The sequence below is a fragment of the Cetorhinus maximus genome, chromosome 16 (assembly GCF_964194155.1).
Source record: "Cetorhinus maximus chromosome 16, sCetMax3.hap1.1, whole genome shotgun sequence".
Taxonomy (NCBI): domain Eukaryota; kingdom Metazoa; phylum Chordata; class Chondrichthyes; order Lamniformes; family Cetorhinidae; genus Cetorhinus; species Cetorhinus maximus.
The window spans coordinates 88,054,459-88,076,854 of NC_135894.1; the positions used below are offsets into that span (position 1 = coordinate 88,054,459).

At 40.4% G+C, this 22,396-nt stretch overlaps 1 protein-coding gene across 1 annotated transcript in view; it reads right to left on the reverse strand.

The window, feature by feature from the left end:
• Nucleotides 1–387: 387 nt before the first annotated feature.
• The window catches only part of ttc3 (tetratricopeptide repeat domain 3), a 120,022-nt gene continuing 98,013 nt past the window's right edge, over nt 388–22,396 (reverse strand). The window contains exons 34-43 of the mRNA XM_078560306.1: nt 22,319–22,387; nt 22,077–22,173; nt 19,977–20,080; nt 16,386–16,476; nt 13,609–13,710; nt 10,090–10,511; nt 9,775–9,901; nt 7,604–7,798; nt 2,777–2,869; nt 388–1,581 (exon numbers count right to left, since the gene is read on the reverse strand). Of these exons, the coding sequence (XP_078416432.1) occupies nt 1,459–1,581; nt 2,777–2,869; nt 7,604–7,798; nt 9,775–9,901; nt 10,090–10,511; nt 13,609–13,710; nt 16,386–16,476; nt 19,977–20,080; nt 22,077–22,173; nt 22,319–22,387 (1,423 nt within the window). The 3' untranslated portion in view covers nt 388–1,458. The remainder of the gene's footprint in view (nt 1,582–2,776; nt 2,870–7,603; nt 7,799–9,774; nt 9,902–10,089; nt 10,512–13,608; nt 13,711–16,385; nt 16,477–19,976; nt 20,081–22,076; nt 22,174–22,318; nt 22,388–22,396) is intronic.

Below are 22,396 nucleotides of genomic sequence, written 5' to 3' on the forward strand. Positions count from 1 at the left end.
TGCTTTCTCAATTTCCCTTGCTGCAAAGTTATCTGCCTGCACCAAAAATAAATTTAGACTCACCTGTGCATTTACATTTCTAACTAGCTGTAGACCACCATTTGATGATCTGCTACAGCGATGGCCCACCATTGTTTTCTTCTCCATTTCAATGTGAATCCCTTACTTTGCGTGAATGCCATTTTATGATTTAACACCTCTGAGGTGTTAGATAGAGACTAGGTTTTCACAGGTGGAGAAAGGAAAAAATGCTTGGGGCTGTTGGGGATTGGATCTTGTTCATTGCCAATAGAGGAGGAAAGTGGTTCAAATATGGACTGTACTAACATTCTAAAGGCCACACATCTTAAGTTTCATGTTTCTTTGAACACACTTTAAGCAACAAAATTATTACTTTATTGTTTTATTTATAGATTATTTAATACATTATCACCTTTCAGATGTAGTTCAACAGGGCAACATAACAAAATAGGGTAGGTGACCTGGTGTGCTGTGTTGAGAAATATTTTCTGCATACCCATGTCATCCACTCTAATCTTTCTTACACAGGCAGATTAATATTTATAACCATTCACATCTCTAACTTCTCCCTGAGAAGCTAAACCTTTCACTCTCTGCAGATGTGACTGAGTATTTTCAGTATTTTTTTTTTATTTTTAGTTAACATTTGGGGGGTAGCCTTTTTCCATCTCCCACAAGATGGTGAACAGATTCTTAATGAAGGTTGGCACATAAATTTCAATACGAAACAAACCCATTATGCCAGAAAGACTTCTATGGCCACAAACTAGGATTATCCAAGAGTGAAGGCAAGATTACTTAATACATTCAGGCCTGTGGAGTTCTAAGGATTTTTTATCCTCAAACTCCCCACAACAATGGCTTCTGTAGCAAAAATATGTACTGTTTTTAACATAATATCTGGTATATATGTAAAAAAATCAATATGGCACATCTGGGATGCAGATCAGCAGATTTATCATTAATTTTAACTAAATATTTCTACAATATTCTTAAATTTGCAAAAAAAAGAACGTGCTCAGCTTGTTGGTCCCTTGTAATCTTAACACACTGCTTCAGAAATGAAGTGAGATCATGACCAGGATTGGATCTAGAGTGAATAGCTGAACCGTTTCCACTATTACTGTCACTTTGGTATGACAATCTTTAAGAAACTTCACATTTCCTGATGAAGAATAATAGTTTTAACAGATCACAAACAACCTCTCTTATCGAACCTGAATGTCATTTAGTTCCCTGAAGTTACAAGGAGTCACAATTATTACATCACAGGAGGCCTTTTGAACCAGTGTCTGCGCCAGCTCTCTAAATGAGCACGTTCTTTTTTTTGTATGCTATACTAAAATCACATGTACCTCATAAAATGAAAAAGTTATAGAAAGTAATGATCAACACAACTTCAACAATTATACATGTTGATTCTCTCTCAGAACATACTTAAAAATGAAAGGTCTGTGTATTTTTTATCATTCCAGACAGTGCAGGGAAATCTTCGGGCAGGAGAGCATGAACTCGACATGTTGGACAGGTGCTATTCTCTCTCAGCCATTGCTTGATGCACTGTAAGATAATCATAAGAAAGCATCTTTAGAACACCACAATCATCATTCTACTGATTTCACAATGGAACAATTTATATCATGTCTTTAACAATAATAAACAGCCCAAGGTGCTTTGCAAGGCAAAAAGACACTCAGCCACATTAAAGCAGATAGTCAAAGGCTTGGTCAAAGAGGTAGGCTTTAAGCACTGTCTTAAAAGGAGGAAAGAGGGTTTAAAAGGGATTTCCAGAGCCTGCATTGATGTGATAAGACTTGAAAACAAGCATGAGAGCTTGATCAAGCAATACCTCGATTTTAATCCAGGTCAGTAGAGTATAGAGGTGATAAGTGAATGGGACTTTATACAAAAAAATAATTATGGCTCAACATCACAATAAACAAACTACTTTTAGACTGATCAAAATGGTACAACTGGTCACTATGCAAGCAGTTAACCGGTAACAAAGATTATTTGGTTGCAAGTTACATCATAAATCAAATTGTATTCTAAATTAAACAACTTTTTCAGCCCCCATTCTTTAAAAGTATCAGGAAAACACTGTATATATTATAGCTTTGCAGAATGAACTCTTTCCTCTTGGCATTCACGCTTACCCAACTGAAAAAGCGGTCATGTTTCTCCTTCTCCGATGAGCTATCCGCATCTTAACCACACTTTAAAACTTACCACCTGAATGGTAATTTTGCCTTTACAGTAATAGATGGTAGCCTTTAATTACAACATTGTCACAATTCTAAAAGAGTACTACACAAAAAACATGTTATGTTGCTCTGTGGCATTTCAAATCCTCTTGTACGTTCATCCATTACATTAAAGCAGATACTCTGGTCTTTTATCACTTCGTGGTTTGTGGGGGGCCTTGCTGTGCACAAACTGGCTGCCACGTTTCCTGTATTACAACAGTGAACTCAAAAGCACGTTTCTGATTATAAGGCACTATAGAAATTCGGGTCTGTCTTTATTTCAAATTTCAACTGCCCTCTCCTCTTGCCAATAAAAATGGAAATTTAAGGATATTTTTTACTGTATCAACAATAGTTATTAGTTTCTGGTTTCACCCTGTGCAGAAACGATCTGGCTCGGTGATCTTTCAGCCCCATTCTTTCTTTCAACCTCTTTATTCCCACCTAAGCAGGCCATCTATTAAAATTTCTGAATGACAAAAATGAGATGAATTGACAGCAATGCTTACCAGTTCATGAAAGTGATGCTTGCACTGAAGCACACACATAGTGTCTGGTGTTAAATCCTCATGACAAATAATACATGGCTCGTCATCAAATGTCTATGATGAGAAATAAGGAAAACTTTTCAACAACCATCCTTACCAATTAAAAACCATCTTTTCCACTGTGCTCCATCTAATAGCCTTAGCTGTGTTATATGTTTCTTTCCTCACTCTCTCCCCCACGAGTTTCGATGCATCATGTTAGATAGGGAAATGGGAGACTTTACCAGCAAAATTCTGTCCTGTTTGAATGTTCAGAACAGTCAGCTAGAGCTTAAATTTACAATGGTTAGAATTTACCAGAATGTGGCATTTTAGGGCGTGCTCTGTTAAACTTGTCCCCTGTATCCTCCACCTCAAAAGTGTTTTTTCACCATAGTTGCTGGAAGTGTGAGCTGATAATAGTGCAGTCAGGGCATCTGGGACCTTGGTGAACCAATGAAATTAAAAGAATATAAGAAATAGGAGCAGGCCATTCAGCCCCTCAAGCCTGCCCCACCATTCACTAAGGTCATGGCTGATCTGCCCCAGGCCTCAACTCCTCTTTTGTGCCAGCTCCTCATAGCCCTCAACTCCCCGATATTTCAAAAATCTATCTACCTCCTCTTTAAATACTTTGTGACCTAGCCTCCACAACTCTCTGGGGTAGAGAATTCCAGACATTCACTACCCTCAGAGAAGAAATTCCTTCACATCTCAGTTTTAAATGAGTGTCCCCTTATTCTGCAACTAGTCCCCTAGTTTGAGATTCCCCCACTAGTGGAAACATTTTCTCAACATCTACCCTGTCAAGACCCTCAGAATCTTGTATGTTTCAACAAGGTCACCGCTCATCCTTCTAAACTCTAATGAATAAAGGCCTAACCCGTTTAGCCGTCAACCCCTTCGTCCCAGGAATCAGCCTAGTGAATCTCTTTTGAACTGCCTCTAATGCCAGTATATCCTTAAATACGGGGACCAAAACTGTACACAGTACTCCAGGTGTGGTCTCACCAACACCCTGCACAGTTGTAACAAGACTTCCCTATTTTTAAACTCCAACTCCCTAGCAATACAGGCCAAAACTCCAATTGCCGCCTTAATTACTTGCTGCACTTGCATGCTAACTTTGTGTTTCATGAACAAGAACACCCAGATCCATCTGTGCTACACTTTTTTGGAGTCTCTCCATTTAAATAATCATCTGCCTTTTGATTTTTCCTACTGAAGTGCATGACCTCACACTTTCCTATATTAAACTCCATCTGCCAAGTTTTTGCCCACTTACTCAACCTGTCTATAATCCTTTGCAGATTCCTTACACCCTCATCACAGCATGCCCTCCCACCTATTTTTGTATCGTCAGCAAATTTGGATACAGTACACTGTGCTTCCTCCCCCCCGCCCCCCTCAAAGTCATTACTATATAGATAGTAGTAATTGAGGCCCTAGGACTGATCCTTATGGCACTCCACCAGTTACGTTTTCTCAACCTGAAAAAGACCCATTAATCCCGACTCTGTCTTCTGTGTGTTAACAAATCCTCAATCCCGTGAGCTCTTATCTTGTGCAATAACCTTTTATGTGGCAACTTATCGAATGCCTTCTGGAAATCCAAATACACATCTACAGGTTCCCCTTTATCAACTCTGCTTGTTATATCCTCAAAGAACTCTAGCAAATTTATCAAACATGATTTCCCTTTCACAAAACCATGTTGACTCTGTTTGATTGCATTAAGCTTTTCTAAATGTCCTGCTATTTCTTCCTTAATAATGGACTGTAGCGTTTTCCCAACAACAGATGTTAGGCTGACTGGCCTATAGTTTCCTGCTTTTTGTTTCCCTCCCTTCTAGAACAGGGACATCACATTAGTGGTTTTCCAATCTGCTAGGACCCTCCTGGAATCCAATGAGTTCTGGAATATTTTGACCAATGCCTCCACTATCTCTGCAGCCACTTCCTTTAAAAGATGGAGAAATTAATGCAGGAAGGACTGAGGAGTATAAATAAGAGTCGGTGAATTCACAGAATGGTTACAGCACAGATGGAGGCTGTTCAGCCCATAGAGTCCATGCTGGCTTTCTGCAGGAGAAATCCAGCTAGTCCCACTCCCCTGTACTTTCCCCCAAACTTGTACCATTTTTCTCTTCAAATTATCCAATTCCCCTCAAAGCCATTTGCGATCTGCTTCCACCACACACTCAGCAAGTGCATTCTAGACCATAAACACTCATTGCATCAACTTTATTTTCCTCATGTCCCCGTTAGGTTCTTTTGCCAACCACCTTAAAATGGTGTCCTCTGGTTCTCAACCTGTCCACCAATGGGAACAGTTTATCGCTATCTAGATCCTTCGTGATTTTGAACATCTCTATTAAATATCCTCTCAATCTTCTCTGCTCTAAGGAGAACAACCCCAGTCTCTCTCTCATCCATGGAACCATTCTAATAAATCTTTACTGCACCCTCAAAAAGTCTTCACATCATTCCTAAAGTGTGGGGCTGAGAATTGAACACAATACTCCAGTTGTGGGTGAACCAGTGTTTTATAAAGAGTCGTCATAATTTCCCTGCTATAGTATTCTATCCTCTATTTGTAAAAGCAAAATACTGTGAATGCTGCAAGATCTGAAATAAAAACAGAAAATGCTGGAAATGATGAAAGGTCATCAACCTGTAACCTTAACTGTTTCCTTCTCTACAGATGCTGTTAGGCCTGCTGAGTATTTCCATGATTTCCTGTCTATTTATAAAGCCCAGGGTCCTATATGCCTTTTTAAGAACTTTCTTAACGTGTCCTGCCACCTTCAACTAGTTATAATATACCCCCAGGTCTCTCTGTTCCTGCACCCCATTTAGAATTGTACCCTTAGTTTATATTTCCTCTCCTAATTTTTCCTACCAAAATGTACCATTTTGTACTTCTCTGCGTTAAATTTCATTTGCCACATGGTCACCCTTTCCATCAACCAATGTCCTCGAAGTCTATCACTATTCTCCTCTCAGTTCACTACACTTCCAAGTTTTGTGTAATCTGCAAGTTTTGAAATACTGCCCTGTACACTCCAAGTCATTAATATATATTATGAAAAGTAGTCTCCCTAGTCACCTCTGGGAACATCACTGTATATTTTCCTCCAGCCCAAAAAAAAGTTCTCCACAGCTTTGTTTCCTGTCACTCAGCCAATTTCATATCCAGATGTGTTCATACTCACTGCTCCTTCTATTCCATGAGCTTCAACTTTGCTGGCAAGTCAATAATATGGCACTTCACTTTTGAAGTCCATATACACCACATAAACTCTGTTACCTCATCAAAAAAACTTAAGGATGAATTATTTTCCTTAATTAATCCACATTTGTCCAGGTGACAATTTTGACCAGCTTTATCATTTCTGAACCTTCCCCTTGCTGAAGTTAAATTAACTTGCCTGTGGTTGCTGGCTTTATCCTTACACTCTTTTCTGAACAAGAGTGTAAAATGTGGAATTCTTCGATCTTCTGGTACCACTCCCGTATCTAGGGAGGTTTGGAAGATTATGGCCAGTAACTCTACAATTTCCACCCTTACTTACCTCAGCTACCTAGGATGCATTCCATCCAAACCTACTGCCTTATCTACTTTTTAAGTAGACCTGGCTGTTCTCGTACCTCCTCTTTATCAATTTCTAACCTATCCAATATCTCAACTACCTCCTCTTCCACTGGGGCTTTGGCAACATCATCTTCATTGGTAAAGAAGATGCAAAGTACCCATTTGGAACTTCAACCATGCCCTCTGCCTCCATGCACAGGTCTCCCTTTGGTCCCCAATCAGCCCCAAACCTCTTCATAGCACTCATCTAATATTAAATTCCTGTAGAAGACTTTTGGATTCCTTTTTATGTTAACTGCTAATCTATCTTCTGTCTTTGACCCGCTTACTTACCTTTTCACTACTTTATGAACTTCTTAAATTCAGCCTGGTTTTCACTTGTATTATTCAATCTGACATGTCATACACCCCTTCCTTCTGCTTCGTCTTACTCTCCATCTCTTTCCCCATCCAGGGAGCTCTGGTTTTTGTTCCCCTACCTTTTCCCTCATGAAAATGTACCTAGACTGTACCCACAATACACTCAAACCATCTCTTTAAAGGCTATATATTGTTCGATTACATTTTTGTCCGCCCATCTTTCATTCCAATTTACCTGGGCCAGATCTGTTCTAAACCCACTTAAATTGGCCCTCCTCCAATTAAGCATTTTTACTGTAGATTTAAATGTTGAATCAGATAGGGAAAGAGAAATTTAAAAACATGAAAGAAAAGAGTCAGACAGGAAAAGCAGGATTTAAAAAAAAAAACTTACCTTTGATATTGTCAAATTGCCAACAATTCACAACCTGAAGGAATGAGACTCCACATTTTTAATTATTCACTTTCTGGGCAAGAGGGGTTAATTGGCCATCATTAACAATTACAACATTGTTAAAAGGGTACCCTAAGCTGTTTAGCTTTGGTGAGTTTAATGGGAACTTATGTGCAAATGCAGCAACTTCAAAAGGGTGAGATGCTACTTTCATGAAGCAGCAAATCAGCAGGAAATTTAAGACGATTCACTTCATGGGGTATCTTCCTAATTCGTTGCTAGTCAATTTGCACATTAATAACTTGTGTGCTTTGTTCATGCTGTTACTTTTAAAACAAATTTTGGGCAAGAATTTGATAGTTGAATTTTGTTTATGCAGAGTGCGTGAGGAATCAGAAGTCTTTTCTTATCCTACCATTATAGTGGAAGGTAGTGAAATATATATTTGACTATCACTTACTGCAGGATTGTTTCCATGCCACTGTGAGGTAGTCTGAGCTTTGACAGATTTCCAAGGCTGTGAACGGGCATTTCCAGCAGCTATGGGAGTATTTGGTCTTGAGTCCTCACTCGATGCTGCAGGTAAAGCAGCAAAGTCAGAGGTTGGCCTTTGGTGAGCCAGGGTTGCTGGCTGTTGAAAGGTGGAAGACGGAAACTGTAAGGTAAGGATGGGGGAAAAACAAACATACATGCACCATGAAACTTGTTATACCCTCTTCATTGAAAATAATAAAATCAATTCTGACAACTAACACCATTTAATTTTGATTTTACTAAAATATCACACATATGTTCTGGTTACAATTTGAGGAGCTGCCACAAGTAAACAACATTGCAGAATTAGGTTTAATATTTTTTACTTAAGTTTAATAATATTTGGCTCCAGCTGCCTAGACCCGAAGCTCTGAAATTCCCTACTTAAACCTTTCCAACTATTAAATTTTGCTGATATGAAGTGTCTAGGCATATTTTACTAGGTTAAAGGTGCTATAGAAATGCAAGTTGTTTTAGCTTCGGAATGATCCAATGACTTCCACCTTACAGCTCCCTGCACGACTTTATATACCGTGTAATATTTCTCCAACAAGCATCGAGACCAATTGCAGCACCCCTGCTGCAAACTGGCTAAGATTAGCCACTTCAATACAGACTAGAGATCAGACAATAGCCAGGATAACAAACTTTCAGTCACTGGAGGTGATAATAATGATGTGATTGATGATTACAATCAGCTAAAATAGTATTGGGCACAACACCTTGTTCCACTGAAAGACTTCAGAGGCTGCTGAAAGGCTTTGTTAGAAGATGAGCACACACTGCCTTTGGCACTCACCTTTGTAGTTTATGGGGCATACAGCCAAAATAAAACCCTCCTACTATGGAACAGTTTTCTGATATGGGGTCTCTGGAGAAAGTGCCTGAGGTGTTGTAATATAAACTGACATCTATGGCAGCCACTGTATAACAGAGGTGAATGTTGAAGTGGATAGAGGGAGATTAGTGAAGCGAGGTAGAGCAAGTAACTATCAACAGTGACTTGGGGACCCTTGGCTGATAGAAATCTGCACGTTTTGCTCCGAGATTCTTGGTCATAACCCAAAAGGGAAGGCAGATCAAATTGAACAAGTTTTGTTTTTAATTTAAATCTCCACACAAAAGTCCAGAACATAGTGGGCAAGGGTGATATTCAAACTTTTATCTCACCACATTCTTGTCCCACACACGACAGGAGTAAACCTTTAAACCAAATAGACGACTCCTCCAGAACAAAAACAAAAATACCTGGAAAGACTCAGCAGGTCTGACAGCATCTGCGGAGAGGGATACAGTATACGTTTCGAGTCCGTATGACTCTTCATCAGAACTAAGACATATAGAAATGAGATGAAATATAAGCTGGTAGAGGGGGGTGGGACAGGTAGAGCTTGATAGGGGGCCAGTGATAGGTGGAGGCCAAGAATAGACTGCCAAAGATGTCATAGACAAAAGGACAAAGGGGTGTTGACGGTGGTGATATTATCTAAAGGATGTGCTAATGGGGACATTAAGGGTAGCAAGCAGGGCAAGTTGGTGGCAGATGGCCCTAGTGGGGGTGGGGGGAAGGGATCAAAATGGGCTAAAAGGTGGAGATGAAACAATAGATCGAAATAAATTTAAAAATAGGAGGGAAAAGAAAAATATATTTGTAAAAAAATGATAAATTATTGGAAAAAGGGGGATCGGAAAGGGGGTGGGGATGGGGGAGAGAGTTCATGATCTGAAATTGTTGAATTCAATATTAAGTCCGGAAGACTGTAAAGTGCCTAGTCGGATGATGAGGTGCTGTTCCTCCAGTTTGCGTTGAGCTTCACTGGAACATTGTAGCAGGCCAAGGACGGACATGTGGGCACGAGAGCAGGGTGGTGTGTTGAAATGGCAAGCGACAGGAAGGTCTGGGTCATGCTTGCGGACAGACCAAAGGTGTTCCGCAAAGCGGTCACCCAGTCTATGTTTGGTTTCTCCAATGTAGAGGAAACCGCATTGGGAGCAACGAATGCAGTAGACTAGGGGAGCAGGATAGGAATCAACCTTATTCAAACATTTAACATTTCCCATTTCTATGTTACATAATGCCAAGCTTCATACTCTCACCCTTGTTTTGTCCTGATGATCCAAGATGAGTTCTGCCACTCGATTGATTATTTCATCGTATACTAATCCAGAAAGGGAACCACCATTTGTACTACGAACTTCTTTAATGAAGTTAGTCAGACTGGCCCTAAAAAGCAGAATAAACAGCTATGGTCCAGCATTAGCTACAAAACACTTACTGCTGACCTTATTACTGCACAACTAGGATCCTGCAACTTTTAGTTAGCTTTAAACTAACCCAGCTCAGAATTATGAAAATGTTCATGTAAGATCATGTAAACTTGTTAACTGTGATTAATTTGGCGTCAGGCTTACCTTGTATAATGGGGGAACATGGCCAAAAGACGGCTGATGATTTTATCAAAGCTGTTCTTGGATTGCTGAGATGTTGTTTTCACAGGTTGGCTTGTAGGAGGCTGAATATCAGCAGAGTTTGCAAGTTCCGGTAGTGTAGGTGTTGCTGATCTATTATTTATTGGTAACCAGGCAGACTGATGCTTTGTCAAAGAGGTTTCACGTTGAATTTGGTTGGAGGAAGACTGGTTTTGAAAACTGGATGTCACAGAAGTCATAGGTGGAGCCTTAGTTGTTGCTTTAGCAGTTCCTGGGGCCGCTTGCATTAGAGAAGACAGAGGTTTGTGTGTTGTACCAGCTTGTGGAATAGATGAAATCTCACTTGCCGAAGGGAAAGATGCTATAATAGCAGGATCAACAAAGGGCCGCTTCTCCAGTATTATCTGAATTAATAAAAACATTTTTAAATGTCAACAGGATGAAAATATGTTTTTTTCTAAATACTACTTTGTTTTCTTGCTAAACCCAGTTGCTCAAATGGTATGTTACTTTACACTTTATGAAGGAGGTGGTGGCATAGTGGTATCGTCATTGGACTGGTATGCCAGAAGACCCCAGGGTAATTTTCTGGGGACCCGGGTTCGAATCCCACCACAGCAGACGTTGAAATTGAATTTAATAAATATCTGGAATTGAAAGCCTGATGATGACGTGATTGTCGTAAAAATCCATCTGGCTCATTAATGCCCTTTAGGGAAGGAAATTTGCTGTCCTTGTCTGGGTCTCCAGACCCCCAGCAATGTGTTTGTCTCTTAACTGCCCTCTGAACAAGGGCAAGTAAGGATGGGCAATAAATGCTGGCCCAGCCAGCGATGCCCACATCCCATGAACGAATAAAAAAAACACAAGCAGATAGTCATACACATATTTAGATCCAACACCACAGATACTTGCTTTCTCTCAAAAAACATGACTTATCTCCACTTGCTGCTGCTGAGAGTCACATCCAGGCTTTTGTCACTTCCAGATTTTCCAAATGCCCCTTTTGGCTTCCTGGGCACTGCCCTACATGATGAATTCCAACTCACCCTGAACTCTACTATACTTGCACTACGTACAAAGTCTCATTCACCATCCCAATCTGTGCTCATCCTCCGGTGCCTCAATTTCAAAATTATTGGCCCACCTTCAAATCCTTCCATGGCCTCATTCCTTCCCTGCCGTTACAACTTCCTTTAGATTCCTACATTCCTGGCCACATCCTTTAGTCTTTCAACACTGATCTATACTTTTCTGTTCCTCCCCCACATTTAAACTTCTTTCATAAGCCCATTTGACTTGGTACAGTTATCTTTCCCTACATTTGTAAAAATACCAATTAAAACTGGCCTTCAACTGAAGTCTATCACTTTTGCTGCAAAATACCTTGGTAATGATAATTTAATAATTAAAAAAAAAATTGTTCATGGGATGTGGATATCACTGGCTAAGCCAGCATTTATTGGGATGAATTGCCCTCGAGAAGCTGCCTTGCCAGCATTTATTGCTCATCCCGAATTGCCCTCGAGAAGGTGCCTTCTTGAACCACTGCTGTCCACGTGGTGTAGGTACACCCACTGTGCTGTTAGGGAGGGAGTTCCAGGATTTTGACCCAGCGACAATGAAGGAACGGTGATACATTTCCAAGTCAGGATGGTGTGTGGCTTGGAGGGGAACTTCCAGGTGGTGGTGTTCCCATCTGGCTGCTGCTGTCTTCATGGTGGTGTGAAAATGCAAGAGCTGGAAAATGGGATCACTGTAGTCAGGTTTTTGTTGAACAGCGTGGACACAATGGGCCGAATAACCTCCTTCTATGCTGTAAACGTCTATGAGTCTATAAAATGCAGATTATTGTAGTTGTCTCCCAAAGCTGCTTCTAAGTCTACTTTTGGCTGGCAGCTTCTATAGCCCACTAAATTAAATCAACCAGAAGTTGCAAAGAACAGACAGATAAAATGAGTGGGCAAAATGATGGCAGATGGAATTCAATTGTGAGGTCAAGTGTGAGGTCATCCACTTTAGTGCAAAGAACAATAGATCATTGTCTGAATGACGAGAAACTAGGCACTGTACAGGAGCAAGAGATTTGAGAATCAAATAGACAAATCATTAAAAGCTAGTTACAAGCACGTAAAGTAATTAAAAAAACCAATGGACCTTTATCTCAAGGGGTTAAGTACAGAAGTGAGGACGTGATGCATCAACTCTATGGAGCCTTGGTCTGACCCATCTGGCTTATTGTGTACGGTTTTGGGCATCACACTTTAGGAAGGATAGTCACTCAAATGATACCAGAGCTTGGAGGGCTAAATTGTGAGGACAGGTTGCACAAATTTGGCTGGTATGTAGTTGTACATACTACCTTGAATGTAGAGACTGAGGGATAATCTGATTAAGGTGTTTATAATGCTAAAAGGATTTAATAGGGTAAGTGCAGAGAAGCTATTTTCTCTTAAAATAGGAGAAAGGTTATTTAGATGGGAAATTAAAAAGCATCTTTTCAGAAAAGGTAGAAGAAATCTGGAATTCTCTTTCCCAAAAGCCTGTGGGATACTAGGACAATTGGCGGTTTCAAGTCCAATACCAACGTTTTTTTGCTAAGTAAGTATATCAAGAGATACAGAGCTGCTTTAATTTCTTACATGGGATGTGGCGTCGCTGGCTAGGCCAGCATTTATTGCCCATACCCTAATTGCTCTTGATAAGGTGGCGGTGAGTTGCCTTCTTGAATCGCTGCAGTCCATGTGGTGTAGCTGCACCCACAGTGCTCTTAGGGAGGGAGTTCCAGGATTTTGGCCCTGCGACAGCAAAGGAACGCCAATATAGTTCCAAGTCAGGATGGTGTGCGGCTTGGAGGGAAATTTGCAGGTGGTGGTGATCTGCAGCCCTTGTCCTTCAAGGTGGGAGGTCATGTGTTTGGAAAGTATGATTAGTAAATAGAGTTGAGATTCAGATCAGCCATGATCTGACTGAATGCTGGGACAGGCTCAAAGGTCTGAATGATCTACAGCAAATTAAGCTAAGACCAACAGAGAAGATAGAATGGTGGCCAAGGAACCATATTTTCCTTCATCTAGTGCCTGCTGCAGATCTAACTGCACCTAGTGTGCATAACCGTGTATTTCCGTGTGTGTTTTGTGTGTCACAATAGCACTAGTCAATGACAATCTGCACGTTTGTCCTTTGTTGCTATTAAAAAGTTCAATGGTCCAGTGTTCTTGGACCAATCTCCGAAGATTCATCCAATAATTTAAAAAAGGTCTAAGGGATGTAGTGGTTTGTTTTGTGAGTTTACACACACATCCTGCAGTTAAAATCCTAAACCTGCACAACCGCAGCTAGAGCATTTCCTTAAGGTCCTATGGTTTTGAATTAAATGATGTTCAATTCTAGCTAATTACCTGTAGTACAGCTGAGGTATGATGCAGGCTCTTCGACAGAATGCATCTGTTTGGTTTCAAAAGTATAAACTATTATGAAAAAAATTCACTGAATACTTACGTTAGAGTTTGGTGATGCTGGGAGGCTTGGAATATTCACTTGTGGAAGGCTGCTTAGTTGTGTTCCCTTTTTTACCAGAGTCATCTGATAACTAAAGTGTATCTGTAAAATTGGAATACTTTGCGTTATTGCTCAAGCTTGATAAGTTTTCAAAACTTTGCTGCAAAACATTATCAGTAGCGTTTTCCAGGTTGACTTTTCATTAAAGACCATCAACCTTTATACAGAAAACTTGTGGTCAAGTCTCAGTTCAGTGCAACATGTCGAGGGAACCTGAACATTATTTGTTACTAACTGATTGGGGGAATACATGGTACAAGCACAATATCAAGTCAGCTGACACCAGGATTATCCCATTTTTAATATTAATTTATACAGCATGCAGGGTAATCTACAGATTTTAAGTGTAATTTTTAACATAATTATGGAAAAGGACAATGATAAAACAGGAGTTGAAGTTCTAAATTAGGTCAAGGCCCATTTTACTGAGCTGAGGAGTGATTTAGCACAAGTGGATTGGAAATAGCTACTTTGAAGGCAAATCAGTGTCAGAGCTGTGGGAGGCATTCAAAAGGGAGATTCAAGGGGTTCAGAGTAAACATGTTCCTACGAAGAAAAAGGGTGGGATGGCCAAATCTAGAGCCCCCTGGGTGTCAAGGAGCTTACGTGGTATGATAAGGCAGAAAAGGAGAGCTTATGTCAGACACCAAGAACTCAATGCTACAGAAAGCCGAGAGGAGAATAGAAAGAGGGGTGAAATCAAAAAAAAATTAAGAAAGCAGAGGGCATGAAAGAATATTGGCAAGCAAAATCAAGGAGAACCTAAAGATGTTTTATCAATACATTAAGAGTAAAGGGATAAGTAAGGAAAGTGTAGGGCCCATAAAAGACCAAAAAGGTAACCTATGTGAGCAGGCAAAGGGTATGGGTATGGTTCTTAATGAATACTTTGCATCTGTCTTCACAAAAGAGGGGGACAATGCAGACATTTTAGTTAAGGAAGAGGAATGTGAAGTACTGGATTTGATAAACATAGGGAGAGAAGTAGTATTAGGAGAGTTAGCATCCTTGAAAGTGGATAAATCACCAGGGCTGGATGAAATGTACCCCAAACTGTTAAAAGAAGCCAGGGAGGAAACTGTGGAGGATCTGACCATCATTTTCCAATCCTCACTGAATGCAGGTGAATTGCCAGAGGATTGGAGATCTGCTAATGGCTGTTAAAAAGGGAGTGAGGGATAGGCCGAATAATTCAGGCCAGTCAGTCTGACCTCAGTAGTGGGAAAATTATTGGAATCAATTCTGAGGGACAGGATAAGCTAAGCTGTCACTTGAAAGGCACAGAATTAAAAAAAAATTAATTCATGGGATGTGGGCGTCAGTAGCTAGGCAAGCAATTGTTGGACAGCCCATTTATCAAGGACAGTCAGCGTAGATTTGTTTGGGGAAGGTTGTGTCTGACTAATTTGATTCAATTTTTTGAGCAAGTAGCAAGGAAGATTGATGAGGGTAGTGCAGTTGATGTGATCTACATGGATTTTAACAAGGCTTTTGACAAGGTCCCATGTGGCAGACTGGTTAAAAAATAAAAGCCCATGGGTTCCAGGGGAGTGTAGCAAGCTGAATACAAAATTAGCTCAGTGGCAGGAAACAAAGGGTAATTGTTGATGGATTTTATGTGACTGGAAGACCTTTTCCAGTGGGGTTCTGCAGGACTCAGGACTAGGTCCGCTGCTTTTTGTGGTATATATTAATGATTTAGACATAAATATAAGGGGAATGATTAAGAAGTCTGCAGATGACACAAAAATTGGCCACAAGTCGATAGTAAGGAGGATTGGTGTAGGCTGCAGGAAGATATCAATGGACTGGTCAGGCGGCCAGAAAAGTGACAAATAGAATTCAAGTCAAAGAAGTGTGAGGTGATGCATTTGGGGAGGTCAAACAAGGCAAAGGATTATACAATAAACAGGAGGATACTGAGAAGTGTAGAGGAAGTGAGGGACCTTGAAGTGAATGTCCACAGATCCCCGAAGGTAGCAGGATAGGTTGATAAGCTGGTTAGGAAGGCACATGGAATCTTTTCATTTAGTGGTCAAGGCATAGAATATAAGAGCAGGGAGATTATGCTGGAACAGTATAAATCATTAGTTAGGCCACAACTTGAGTACTGTGTGCAGTTCAGGTCATCTCATTACAGAAAGGATGTAACTGCACGAGGGGAGATTTACAAGGATGTTGCCAGGGCTGGAAAATTGTAGCTATGAAGAAAGGTTGGATAGGTTGGGGTTGTTCTCCTTGGAATAGAGAAAGATGAGGGGAGATTTGATTGAGATGTTCAAAATTGTGAGGGGCCTGGATAGAGTGGATGTGAAGGGCCTATTTACTTTACCAGAGAGGTCAGTGACTAAGGGGCATAGATTTGAAAATGATTGGTAGAAGGTTTAGAGGGGAGATAAGGAAAAATATTTTGACCCAGAGTGTGGTCTGGAACTCATTGCCCAAAAAGGTCGTAGAGGGAGAAACCGTCAACTCATTTAAAAGATGTCTGGATATGCACCTCAAGTGCCGTAACCTGCAGGCTATAGACCAAATGCTGGAAAGTGGGATTAGGCTGGGTGGCTGGTTTTTCAGCCAGCGCAGATATAATGGGCCAAGTGGCCTCTTTCTGTGATTCTAAATGCAGTAAACATTCTTTTCAAATTGGCTATTCTGTTTTGGCAATCATATTTATCAAGGTAACGATACACCCTTGAACAAATGCAAGACAAACTCACCTCAGTTTGACGGATTTGCTGGTTGATTACAAATAGAAATGATTCCCAAGATGCAATTGACCTCTGTAGTTGTGGCATAGCCGAGATTGAGCTGCTGCATAAAGAGAGATTATTCAGATATCAGAAGATCTTTCTTAGAATTGTAAGCACTATTGCTTTAACACTTACAATGATGCAGGTCTTATCGGGCTTTTCCTTCAAAGTCACATTAGACACGTTTGTGTGCACATCTTCAGTCATATTTTGGGAATTTCTCACCAGAAAGCATTATATTTCAAATAATCCCTGCATTTATTATTCAATTCAAATCAGCCATCAGTGGCAGAGCTGAATTTATAACCCACCCCCAATTGCCTTGGGGTACCACCTTTGGAAAGCATTTTTACATCTGAATGATTTACTAGTCTAATTTAGAGGGTATTAAGAGTTACGTGTAAATTACGATCAGGCATGAATGATATTAATGAACCAGTGAAGTTTTATAAAAATATACAAAAACTGTCCTTTTGATGGTCATTTTCTTCTGATGACAGTCAACAAATTACCAAATTTACTGATTTTAATTTCATATGTTGCCAGAGTGGATTTAAACCCTCGACCACTGAGCTTCCAGTACCACAACCATTATGCTGATATGCCCTCAAAATTTGCACATGCTAGACAAAGTCAGGATGAGGGCCAACTGTAATAATGTCTAAGGGCACAAGAATGACTATGTGGAGCTGCAAAGCAGGGCAAAAGGAGGGGATGGCAAATGGATCAAATTTGTTGATGAGACCAAAAAGAATAGGGTTAGTGAATTCAGGAGAGACAGCCTAGGAATTAATATATGGGTTGGATAAGATATTTAAGTGCACAGAACAATGGTAGATGAAACAGAATGGAAACATTCTGTGCTGTACAGCTAAGCATAAGGTGAGAGAGATCTAGTTCTAACAGATTCAACATGCAACATGCCCAACTAGTGCAGAGCAACAGTGTCACTTTGACATTCAACCTCACACCTATTAAACAAACAGTTCTGCACATTTCCCACATTTCAGCTCTGATCCTACCCTCCCTCTGAGATCCACACTAACGTTCCTTTGCCCCCGCCTTCCACCTCACTAGCCTCCATATTCAACATATCATTTTCCACCATTTCCATCATCATCAGCGTGATGCCACCCCTCCCCTTTTAGTATTCCAAAGGGGCCGTTCCGTCTGTGATACCCTGGTCTACTACTCAGTCACCCCCAAAACCCCATGCACTTTTCCATGAAAGCTTAGGAGGTATAACACCCGCCCTTTTACCTCCTCTCTTCTCATCAGCCAAGGCCCCAAAAACTCCTTCCAGGTGAAGCAGCAATTTATGTATACTTATTCAAACTAGTCTACTGTATTCGCTGCTCACAATATGGTCTCCACTACACTGGGGAGAACTACTGCAGATTGTTTTATGCCATACTGCACAAGGTTACTAATTAACCATCTCATTGCACAATGGCCTTCAATGGAGTGAAGGGTTATGATAGGCAGGCAGGAAAGTGGAGTTAGGGCCACAATCAGATCAACCATGATCTCACTGAATGGTGGAGCAGAATCAAGGGGCCAAATGGCCTACTCCTGCTCCTATTTCTTATGATTTTATGAATATTTACTTTAAAATAGCTTGTTCCCGAGTTGGTTGCTCAACATACTGAATCTATAAACTATCTTGAATGCATTCCATGAACCTGTCCTCCACACTGTTACTACAAATTTGATTTGGCCAGCCTGTGCAAAGATTAAAGTTCCCCATGATTACCATATTACCCTTGTTACATGCACTTCTAATTTCCTGCTCATCACTATAACTACTTTTAAGAGGTTTATTAACTACTTCCTCCAGTGCTTCTGCCCCTTGTTGTTTCTTAACTCTAACCAGACTGATTCTACATCTTGATTTTCTGAACTAAGATCCTTTCTCATTACAGCCGTTATCCCATCTTTGATTATCCAGGTGACCCCTCTTCCTTTCCTATTTTTCTATCTGTTCTAAACATCAAATATCTTGGAATATTTAATCTGTCCTGAAGAGTGCAAGATGAAAAGCTTTGACAGCATGTCTCTTTTTTCAGCAATACTAAAGTTCTGCAGTACCAAGTGACTATCTGAATAATTAATTCTCAGCTTGGTCACTTTGCAAACAGGTCTCCCATTATTTCTATCCATGCTATTAATTCACTGTTTGGTTGTGAATGTTTTGCACAAATGCTATCTCTAAGCTTTAACTTTTTTCTATTTTGCCCCCATTTCATCTTAATCACTAATACTCCATTATCTTTATTAAGCGCTCTGTCCCTTGCCAACCCACTCTGAATATTTCTTTGTATCCAAATCTTTACTCTGCTCGAACAGCCTTGACAGTTCTTACTGCTTTTGAAATTATTGTTTTCAGAGTCCTCCCACACCCCACCTTCAGTAGCTTAAAGCACTATCTATTGACCTAGTTACTTGATTTGCCAGGACACTGGCGCCAGCCAAGTTTAAGTGGAGTCCATGTCAACGGAACAGTTCCTCCTTTCCCCAGTGCTGGAGCCAGTGCCCCAAAATCGAAACCCTGCGTTTTAATTTCACCCCTAGCTCCTCAAACTCTCAGCAGAATCTCATTCCTAGTTGTAAGTATATTAATGGCTCCTAGTCGCACTGCAACAACTTGATCCCCTCCCACTCCAAGTTCTTCTCCAGCCACAAGGAATATCCTTAATCCTAGCACTCAGCAGGCAACTGGAACTCCTGGTCACAGCTGCAAAGGATAGCCTTGACTATAATGTCCTCTACCACTATCATATTCCTTTTCACTCTCCGGTATTGCAGTGCCTTGGCTAGTTTATTCATCCACCCTGCAAACTCTGCTCTCATTCACACAGGCATGAAGATCCTTGTATCTGTTGGTTAAGCGCAAGGGCTAAAATTCTACTAGTACTGCACTTGGGGTCCCCTTACTTACCTGACTCTCAGTCACATCCTCCTGTCCCTGATCATACTTAACTTAAGGCATGTGAGTGCCTCCTGGATCAAAGTGTCCAGGTAACTCTCCCCTTCCCTGATGCCCCACAATAGCTGCATCATGGTCTCCAGTTCAACAATTCTGAGCTTGAAATTCAAGATGTAGATACTAACTGTAAATGTGGTGGTCTGGAATCTCCACAAACTCCCAAAAGCTGCAGTTGTGGCACAGCATCTGCACTGCAATCCGTATCTAATCTTGTTTTATTTGTTTATACATTAAAGTTTATGTCTTTAATCAACTCAGCTTATTTTTTAAGTTTTTAAACATATTATTTGATCTGGTTTAAATTATAGGTAGGATAAATTAAATACTTACCTGCAGCTTACCCCCAAATGCCCCTTCTTGTGCTGTGACATCACTTTGTAAGGTGAAAATCCTATAATCGTTTAACAATTGGATGCCGGAATGATTGGGGAGCTTGAGGATGTTTTTGGCCGGATAAACAGATAGGCCATAAGGCGTTCCTCACCTGTAATTAACTTGTGGGAAACTCGCAACAGCAAAAAAAAAATGGCCCTAACCCAAGTATTATAAATCAGACAACATTTCAGACTCACCTGGCAGCTGTTGCTTTCATTTTATCCAGAAAACCTTTAGCATCTTCAGCTGCTTTGTAATGGAAAAACAATTGTGTGTTCCACCTGCTTTCCAGCGCAGACACCTAAGCAAAGATGAGGGAGAGATTAAATGATTGAAGGATCAAAAATTTTAAAACAAGTAACAGATGCCACTTCAATCAAATAAAGATTTAACTTGACTTTACGAAAAAAAAAATCCCAACTTCCATGAAACAATAATAAGACAGCCTTCAAAACTATACTCAAGATGTAGCCACATTATTTTCTGGTTCTTACTAATTAAAGATCACCTTTTGTTCCCAACTTCAATGATCACGTCTGAATGAAACTATGTCCTATGAGCTTTGCCAACATTTGTTGAGATTAAACCACAGAATTGTAACGTTTGAATTGCAGACCTTTATCGGCTCCTCCAATAGCTTAATGGCTAAGTAAAAATGTAGTTTTGAAACAAAAACAGAAAATGCTGGAAAAACTCAGCAAGTCTAACAGCCATCTGTGGAGAGAAAAACAGAATTAATGTTTCGAGTCCATATGACTCTTCTTCAGAGCTAAAGAGAAGTAAAAATGTGATGAAATTTATACTGTTTAAGGGGGTGGAGCAGGTGAAGCTGGGTAGAAGGCCAGCGATAGGTGGGGGCAAAGGAGAGATTGGCAAAGGTGTTGCGAGCAAAAGGACAAAGGGGGTGTGAATGTTAGTGGTGAGGGCTAAAGGAGGTGCTGAGAGTGGCATTAAGGTAAGAAAGCAGAATGTTATAGCAGGACAAGGGTAAGTACTCTGAAAAGAACATGAACAAGTGACAGATGGCCCTTGTGGGCATGGGGTGGGGGGGGAGGGGATGGCGGTGGGGAAAAAATATCGAAAATAGGATAAAAGGTGGGACAAAACAATGAATAAAAATGATAAAATAGAAATAAGTGGATAAAAAATAATAATTCAAAAATAAAAATGAATATTTAAAAAAGGGATAAAAAAAGGGTGGGGATAGAGGAGAGAGTTCATGGTCTGAAGCTGTTGAACTCAATGTTAAATCCGGAAGGCTGTAAAGTGCCTAGTCGGAAGATGAGGTGCTGTTCCTCCAGTTCGCTTTGAGCTTCACTGGAACATCGCCGCAGGTCAAGGGCGGACATGTGGGCATGAGAGCAGGGTGGAGTGTTGAAATGGCAAGTGACAGGGAGGTCTGGGTCATGCTTGCAGGCAGACCGAAGGTGTTCCTCAAAGCGGTCACCCAGTCTGCGTTTGGTCTCTCCAATGTAGAGACCGCGTTGGGATTTTTACTTCTCTTCAGCTCTGAAGAACAGTCATACGGACTCGAAACGTTAACTCTCATTTTTCTATCCACAGATGCTGTTAAAACCTGCTGAGTTTTTCCAGCATTTGTTTTGTTTCAGATTTCCAGCATCCGCAGTTTTTGCATTTATCTTAGTGTAGCTTTGAAGTTTGGAGGTCTAGATGAACCTGGTTCAAACCCTGATCTGTCAAGAGATAGGTACATTGAGTGCATTGCAGCTAATTTTGGTGAAAAAGGAGATTGTTTGGGAAAGAAGCAATCAGTTCTTCAGATTGCAACCCAGTATCTCTGGCTGGAAGAAATGCTGTTGAGATTGTCAGGTAAGGAGGACTGGGTTTATATCATATGAAGAGAAAAGACAGCAGTGGTATTGGGAGAGAGAAAGATCCCACTGCAAACTGTAATTCCTAACTTATTGCTGAACAGCAAAGAAAGACTGCAAGCAGGTGGAAGCACTGCTTAGGGACTGCAGTGTTCTCTTTAAAGATATGGTCCAAATTTAACTATCATGGAAGGATGTAAAGCTTAGTGGAGCCTACTGAAATTCAAATGCATCTGGGCTTCAAGTGCAGTAGTCAGCCAACTGAGCTGCTTAATTGCCCTCATATGCCTCTCCCATGTGAATGGGTTGCTAAAACTCACTGTCCAGCCTTACACATAAGAACAAGAACTTGGAAACAGTACCAGTGGGCCCCCGGGGCTGTGTGACTGTACCCAGGCACAAGTCACTGGCTTCAGGAGAGGATTAAAAATGAGATAAAATTGAAAATTAACTTTAAATCTCTACCTCTGCATCACTGGCTCTTTTATTAGTTTCTTGGTACATGTCAGAACTCTTTTTAATGGCTTCTTCCAGCTTTTTCTTTTCTCTTGATGACTGATTACTAAGGATTCAGCAAAAATAATTATCTTTTAAGTGACATAAAGGAATGTTCAATTATTTTTTATTATTGTTTCTTTTTTAAATATATGTGCAGTAATAAAACACATATTTTAGAAACTTTTGTTGAGAGTCCAAAAAAATCTTGCCTTATTTCCTCAAATTCTTGAGAACGTTTTTCATAAAGCTGTTCGTTTTCCTGAATATTCTCAGTGTGCCTTCAGAGG